The following is an 8,755-nucleotide window of genomic DNA, read 5'->3' on the forward strand; positions in this document are numbered from 1 at the left end:
AATCATTTATTATTTTAAATACAACAATTTCAATGTTTACCCCCTTCAAGGTACTCTCTAGCCGTGCTTATGCAGCTCTCCATTCGTGATTTCCAAGGTTTAAAACAGAAGCAGAAGTTCTCAGAGATACTACCTTTAATTGCTGCATTGTGTTCTTCTGAATGTCTGCTAAGTCCTCAAATTGTTTTCGTTTGAGTTTTAATTTTTGGGAACAGAAAAAAGTCGCCCGGGGCCAGATCTAGCGTTATTCGTCAGATCTGGATGCTCCAATGTTGTGATCTTGTTTTTAGTTAAAAACTCTCACTGCTGCAGAGGAATGGCATGGCGCATTGTCATGATGAAAAACCATGTGTCAAAATTGTTCTTATACACGATCTCTCGAATTTTTCAACATTCTCGTCTGTCGTTAAAATTGGAAGTCTTCTTGGACATCTTCCTGTCCCTCTCTGAACCATTTGTGCCATTCTGAATCATTTTTACCGAGTTTCACTAAAAATTTCATAACAATTCTTTGCTCTAAATTACGATCACTCATTTTCTCGCCGAAGAGTCAAAACATTGATTTACTTAAAGTGGAATAGTTCAGTCAAAACTTAAACGATTGAAACGAAACAAAAACTGATCTGTACAGGAAAAGAACAAGCTAAACGCGATATGAATGTTGTTGACAAGAGCAGTAGTAAGACGTTGGTAAGCAACGATTCTCTTTTCATTTTAGCCACATGTTCTATATATATATATTCAGATTAAATCATCATATTAGATCCAATAGATGGCCCAGATTTTTTTAGGAACTTCGAAAACAGTAAATAGTAATCCAATAAAAAGGTCTCTGCAGTTCTAATCCCAGATTTTAAATTATTCAACAGGGTTAATCAGAGAGGAGGTAGTAAACCTTTTCCACTGGAACCTCTGATTTTTAATTAAAATATATTCTGTTTATGTGATTTGAGTTCGAGTTGAATTCGAAGGTACAGTGATATAATACGCAATATAAAGACTCTCTAGTAGATTGCCCACCAGATCTCGATGATATACCGTTGGTGTTACAGACAACGGTATTAAGATTGAATATTCATCATTTCGGCTAACTTATATCTGTTTGGCAAATAAATAATAATCTTAGTATTCAGAAGTAAAAACTATAAAAAAATGATATATACCCTGAGCGGACAGAAATTATGTGTTACCTATCTAGTAACGGGTAGACCCACTTTTCGGCGAGGCATTGAGTGCACTAGTTCACGAAAGCGTTCCATAGGTATTTCCATCCACTCTTGCTGTGCCCCGCTGTCCATAATTCCGTCGCATACCTAGGTGGAGAATCCAAAACTCGAATGGACCTTCCCACAGCATAACAAAGATGCTTCACAGGGTTCATGCCCGGTGAACGGGGAGGCCATTCCATGGTGGTAAAATCTGCAGAATGCTCTTCCAACCTTGTTCTAGTCGCCACGGCTCTGTGGGGATACGCAATGTCCTGCTGTAAGAGTCTATTGCCATGTGGGTGCACGATGACCATGAAGGAATGCAGGTGATCTGTAAGGATGGACACATAACCTGGACCGTTCAGAGATGCATCTAGACGTACCAGAGATCTCAACGTGTGCCAGTTGCACACGCTCCAGACGATTACCGACCGTTCACCTGCCTAACTAGTTCCTTGTTGGCATGATGTGTGCTTAGCTTTGTACGGTTTCTGTCACCTCCCTCGTTGAAGTCGCGGTGATTTGTGCCACTGTCGCTCTCCGGTTGGCTAAAACAATGTGAGACAGATGGCCACGTTCGTCCACTGCCTTTCTTTGCCCACGATGAGATATTATTCCGGAAATGGCGTATTTTCGATACACTATTGATACTGTCAAACGGAGACAGTGCAATTTCTGTACCTCCTCCGCGATAGAGTGACCCATGCGTCGGGTACCCACTATCATCCACCTTTCAAAGTCAGTTAGCTCACGACGTTTATTCATTCTGACATTGAAATACCGTGTACGTGAATGCAGTGAAGCAGCACCTATATACCTGCCAAGGGATGGGTGCGTGCACTAGCGAGGGGGGTGACAGCGTCGCGTTGCTAGGAACCAGGTATCCCACGAATTCTGTCCTTTCAGTGTATGTTCTCATTAAAGCTGTTCATAAAATATAAAGAAGGCCTTCCAGTAGCCGAGTGCTCAAGAACGAGAGTGCAGAAGTTTACGCATTGGGAGTTTTTGAGTAACCAATTAGCAGTCACACGATTTTCAATCGTGTGACTACTAAACGATAGAATATTGTCGTGTTCTCTCCATCTTGTGAACATCTCTGATCGTCTTAGAGAATAAACAGAATTATTTATTTATTTTTTTTAGAAATGCTACCATTAGCTGTTAATCTTGAATTTTTGTTTCTTAATTATCATGTATGAAGTAGAGAACGGATAATATAAAATGTTTACTGATATAAAATATTTATTAATATTAGGCGGGGTGGATTCCGCCCTCGGTCCCCTCAATAGCAGCGATACAGTCAATGTCCCTTTGATGTGTTTGTGCGTGAAAAAAAGTCTGGAAATCCCGTTCAATTCCCATTAAGTGTGTGAGATGTATTTTTCGAGCAGGGCTTAATAGGAGGAAAATGGATGCCGCCTATGAATTGTTTAGCAAGGTAATCAAGTATGTCAGCAGATGCAGAGAAAACATGATGCAGAAAACACGATGATCAAATATCAAGGATAAAAAAAAAAGTATCGATTGAATGTTTGCCTGATGTAGCCTCGTCACCGAGTTTCTTTGAAATACCTGCCACAAGTGCCAATCTGTTACGAACATCGTCGTTCATCTGTAATTTCGCTGAAATCAACTCCGTTGGTGTCACCATACCATTGATTGACGTGTGGCATCCCATTGACCATGAAACTACAGACACCGCGTCAAAGGAATTCCCAGAAACCGCAGCAGTGTTAAAAAACTGCGCGTAACCGAGCCTTTTTATGTTCAGCATAAAGGACCTCTTTACTTTTCTTACTTCGTTTTTATGATACATGTTGCATGAGTTTGGTCTGTTCGTCTATGCGATTTCAAAGAAACTATTTAACGGTTAGGAAATGAATCCACTTTTTATCTTATTTATCTTGATAAGATATTAAAAGTAAGGAATATAAACGAGCCAGTTATAAGGAGGATTAATCCATTCTAATCATTGCAATTCGAAATTTTAATTTTGCCTTAAAAAATAAATACACATACTATACTATGAACTAATATCGAATGTCTCGAAAAATGAATTATTTTTAAAGATTTTTCTCAAGGATCCAAATATGCTTTGTAAAGGTTTTTTATTCAGTCAATCGTGATATGTTTGTGCATCCATTAGATTGCATTATGGTGTTGGTACATCTTTAATATTATGGATAACTAATTTAATTTTACTCTCCTTTAGAATTTGACTTGTCGCATTATATTGCTTTTTATGGCGCATGAGCAGCTCAGGCTGCTCATGCCCATAAAAAAAGCAAAACCAAACCTTCAGAATAAACGCAAATATGTGGCGGTTAAAATCAGTGGTCTTAAACATGATGTCCTAAGCCAACTCCATAGCCTTTCTAATAATTTTTCCAAAATTCATTAAATTTATTCAAAATTCCACAACACTAGGTTTGAACTGCTGCGGAAGTATAAATACATTTATATTGTGTTCCTCGACATTAAGGCGGCCTTTGACAATCTGTCCACCCATGCACTGTGTAACTACTTCAAAATCTCTGGCCACATTCTAGTTCTCCTTAGGAAACTCCTTCAGTCCAGGACCCTATGCATCAGAAACCAGAATCATAATCGCCGCATTCTCTGCTCCAGAGGGCTGCCCCAAGGGGGGGTGTTCTCTCCGCCGCATCTTTAGAACCCTTCCTAGCAAATCACGCTAATTTTACCACTTACGCAGATGATATTAAGTTCTTCATCATCACAAAATGCCCCCAGTCTCTCCAGCCGACTGAACTCCAACCGACAGCTACATGAACTGGAAAATTACTTTCATGCGATTGGGCTCTCCATTAACAAAGAGAAAACTTCACAACTCTCTATCACCAAGAAGAAAAACACCAGCGATGTGAACATCATTATAGCGAACTCCCCAGTTAAAAAAGTCACCGAACATAAGGATTTGGGTGTCACCTGGGACAAAGACCTTACCTTCTTGCCTCACTTTAATGCCACTCGAATGAAAACATATTCAGCTTTATGGGCAGTAAAACAGGAGATATCCAACTTCCATAACCCGCACCTTATCATCAAATTCATTCTTCGATGCATAATCCCGTTTCCTTTATATGACTCAACTATATGGTCCTCAGCGACCTCATCATACCAAGCCAGATTCCTTTCCCTGGAATACTGGATTTTGAAATGGCTAAATAGGGTTGCCGGGCTAACACCTACAATCTCAAAATCTGTTCTAGTCACCAATTTTAATACGATTCCCTGGAGGTATCACATCATCTCTAGGAACCTTCTTACCCTCTATCAGCTTCTATCTGGAAAACTGAGCTCACCTGATATATGGGATATCATCGCCAGACCGTCAGACAGGAGAAAATGCCGGACAAATACATTCCCATACAGATCGAAGCTGCGCAGCCTCCCTGGACAACATGTTTCCACATAACTCCTTCCAAATATTGAATAGATTAGCCATAGACGTTGAGAAGCTCTGCAAGGACAGAACCTACAGATCTTCCATTCTTGCAGACATGTATGCCTTAGTCATGCTCCAGGTGGACTCTCCGAGATTCCGCGCTATCCACGCTCTTTGTATCTGTATGTACTTTTATATGTTGTATATTTATGTTTATGTATCTTCTACAGAGGCTGTTTAAGGCCGTGTATTGTATCTGGACTCTGTACACAATGCATTTATCTGTCATTTATATTTAATCTCAGTATGTAACTCGTGTCCTCTAGCTGCATAGCTGTAAAGGGACATTTCTTCGGAAATAAATTGATATAATAATAATAATAATAATAATTTATCCAGCAACTATCCTTTCGCCAATTTTAAGTTATGTTCCATTGTGTATGTCATCTGAGAAAGAGTAAGGATGCCATCAGCATTTAGCTTGCTTAAACCCTTTTAAGACTTCAATTCGGCCACCACAAGTTTCTAAAGATTTAAATTTATATAACCGTAGTATTTCTCAATAAGAAATACTGGGGTTCTATAAACCTTCAGTATTCTATATATAAAAATCTTCAGTATTCTTCAGTGCCCCCAAATGCACTTCTTCATATCCAGTTCAACTGATTTATGTCCTTCCTAAAATGATATTTCTAAACATGTACATGTATAGCATTCCTAATGGGATAATCACCTTTTCATCCCTGTTGGCAAAGTTTGTTCACAGAACGCCATGAGCTGGCTAACAGCTTGTAATCTCAATGTTCAAAGTCTTCTTTCCTGGTAAACTAATTACCTTGAGTTTTGGGCTGTCCAAATGGTACGTTATTCTAGGATTACTGCTACACAAATGCATTTCTTTCTTCTCTAGGTGTCATGTCTTAACGAAGGTCGGCGGCCACCATGGCAAATATCTCTCTGTCTCTGGTAGCTTTGAACAGCTGCTCGGTGTTCAGTCCTGTCCAATTCTTAATTCGTTCAAGCCACGATGTACGTCTTCTCCAAGGCTTTCTTCTTCTTCTTCTTCTCATTCTTTCCATTCTCCCCTCAATAATTAGCCATGGAATTGCGTATTTGTTGTTCCTCATCGGGTGTCTAAGATACGCCGTTTTTCTTTTCTTTATGCCCTTCAGCAATTCTTGGGTTTTTCCAATTTTCTGCAGGACACTCTCACTGGTCACTCCTCTTGCTATCCATGGTATCTTTAAAAAATGCATTTATTTACCTTGAATTTATCGATGTTAAACTTAAACTACCATTTTTCACCCCACTAGGTCTTGTTGGAGTAGCATATCCCGAGTAATGTTATTAACCACTCTGCTCCACCATAAATTATCAACAAAAGATTAGACATTAAATTTAATGTGCATTCATTAATACTGTATCGTAAATGAATATTGAAAACAGCAAGGGGCCCGACACCAATCCTTAGAATTTGAATGTAAAAAGTAACACAATTGTACGAGATCGCATATCAGTTTTTGGCAGGATTTTTTTAATAAATAGGGTAGACCGTGCTTCCATCTCCTTTCCTTCGTCTCAACACACACACACACACACACACACACACACACACACACACACACACACACACACACACACACAGCTTGATTTGATGGGTACTCTTTTTTGTTAAACCCTACCATGCCACCCTCGCGGTAGCACAGTGGTTATAATCTTCGTTCTCCCACACGAAGTGGGAAAAAAGGCCTGAATTCGAATCCGTCAACGTTGAGAAATTTTATGTTCCCCCCCCCAAGGTGGCTGATTAATTCAATTTCAAGGGACAGTTGTATGGTTTTCTTTTTTCTCCTGTAAACACCGGGTTTTCAGGAAACAGCAAATCGACTGAAGAATGCATGCAATCACAGACATAATAGTTACTTAAGAGGCACCTGCCATAACATACATGCCTCAGACATAGCTGCTTTGCCGCTTAACACTGAATAACATGCATCTAGCACATACATAACACTCCTACATGCCTGGGACTTGCTAACTCTTGTGTGCTGAAACAGAAAAACCTCATCAAGTTAATGATTACATCAAGCCAACTCTCCCATAAGAAATCACCCAACACTATTCGACATTACTGATCATATTTTTTCTAACGCTGTTATTAATGTCAAGGGTTTTGAAAAGGTCTTTCAGCTTCGCTGTCAGCTCAGAAAGAGAAATCTTGCTAAAAGCAAGTCTGCAACCTGTTTTACACTCCAAAAATACATCCACTTTGTTACTAAAGCGAATTTTAAGTTACATCATACATGCAGTTAATATCTGTGTTGTGATCCATATCAAACAACCACCTGTTTGATTTCTAAGTCATACACCAGAAATAATCCACTTGAGGTACAAAGTGGGAGAATTACAACTGATATGATATTTACTCAACACTCCACAGGTGTAGTACGTAGACGGAGATCACGACAGAGAGATCTGGCGTGATCTTTATTCACCATGGCAACCGATACTGTATATTCATTTGAATCATAAGGCAACTGCTTGGATTTAGTAACGATGTTAACGCTAACAAAGGTCAGCCAGCGTTACCAGACCCCTGGAAACTTCATCCACATATTATTCTTCATTAATTTAAGTTACCATAGAAGTTCCTAAAATGCTTTATGACCATCAGAAAGAACAAAATCTTTCAGATTAATGGCGACTGATATTGGTGTTTTAAAATAACATCCATCTTGGAGAAGGACGGTTGGGGAGAGAGAAATTTCGAAACAGAGACGGCGAAGTCATTCTCCTGCAAAGTCAGAACCGCTCCCATTCCTTTACGGTGATTAATACCTGTACGACACTGTACTACCTCGTGCTCTCCTTTCCATAGATGGATCGCATGCAACGATGACTCTGTGACCTTGGGAGAAGGCACGCCCACATTCACTATACTCACACGCGCCGGTATAATGTTCAATGTAATTCTCAAATGATTATTCAGTGGAATTAATGAAGAACCGAAACAGCTCGCCACAAAAATTATTAATTGTGTAATGCAATCCGAACGTTTCGACGTAAATATAATAATTCTTCGTCAGTGAGCAAACAGAAACCAGACAAGGTAAGTTAAAAGTTCAAAAGTCGGGTAAGCCGAAAAACACGAGATGAATGATGACATAATCACGTTATATGTGTGGCATCTGGCGCAACTGTAGAACACGTAAAGGAAATTGTGGAAGTGAAGTATTGCTGGCAGCAGAGGTGCGAATTTCTATGAAGCTAAATACACGCACTGGCCAAAAAAATACGAACTTTTATTCAGTATCGAATCGGGCCACCTCTTTTTTTTTTTCGAATAACAGTGTGTGGCGCAGAATGGATTCTATACGATGTTTTAGTGCGTTCTGGTCTAATTGCAACCATTCTTACAGCAAAATACCGGTAGCTCAGACAAAGTTGACAAAGAGGACTTCTTTGCCGAATAGCTCTCTCCAGCATACCTCATTATTCTCGATAGGACTGAAACCAGGTGAATGTGGGGGCCATGGAAGATGGTGGATATTCGTGTCGTGTTCTGCGAACCATTCTTGCACGATGCGCTGTTGCATTGCCATCCATGCAGTGACCATCAACCTGGGGATAAAAGTGTAATATTGCAGGGCGCAGTAGATCTGATACAAAATTCAGGAACTCCTGGACGACACTCGACCTTACACCGCTTTGTATACTGCGAGCTATGTGGCATAGTCCATTACGGATTGAGTCATGATTCAGTGATCACTGATCAACAGTTGGTAGGATCGCCGTCTTCCCCACATCGGGTGGAAAAACCTAAATTCGAGTCCCGTGGATGACGAAAGGAACTTTTATGATGCTTTTTCACAACGTTGCTGAGTTAGTCGATCTCAGACGAGGGTAGCATGGTTTTTTCTCCCGGAAACTCGGGTTTTCATCCAGGAAGCAGAAAATCGACCACAGGCTATATACACGGAGCAATATGGCCTTAGTCGCTGATGCTCCTAAAACCCTACTACAATAACCTATATCCTGCCAATGAAACTGCCAGGGCACTGCCGCTTGACACTCGTTTAGAGTGGCTTCGGTTCGATTCTGGCTGCTACAGCCCCGACTGAAGAGACTTTAAAGCCTCTTC

General features: G+C 40.1%; 1 protein-coding gene across 1 annotated transcript in view; it reads right to left on the reverse strand.

The window, feature by feature from the left end:
• The window catches only part of LOC150076669 (kinesin-like protein KIF19), a 47,843-nt gene extending 39,633 nt beyond the window's left edge, over nt 1-8,210 (reverse strand). The window contains exon 1 of the mRNA XM_090386601.1: nt 8,103-8,210. Coding sequence (XP_090242727.1) covers nt 8,103-8,210 — 108 coding nt within the window. The remainder of the gene's footprint in view (nt 1-8,102) is intronic.
• Between the last annotated feature and the right edge of the window lie 545 nt (nt 8,211-8,755).

The sequence above is a fragment of the Mastigoproctus giganteus genome, chromosome 12, assembly GCF_048544385.1.
Source record: "Mastigoproctus giganteus isolate SK-2022 chromosome 12, ASM4854438v1, whole genome shotgun sequence".
NCBI lineage: Eukaryota > Metazoa > Arthropoda > Arachnida > Uropygi > Thelyphonidae > Mastigoproctus > Mastigoproctus giganteus.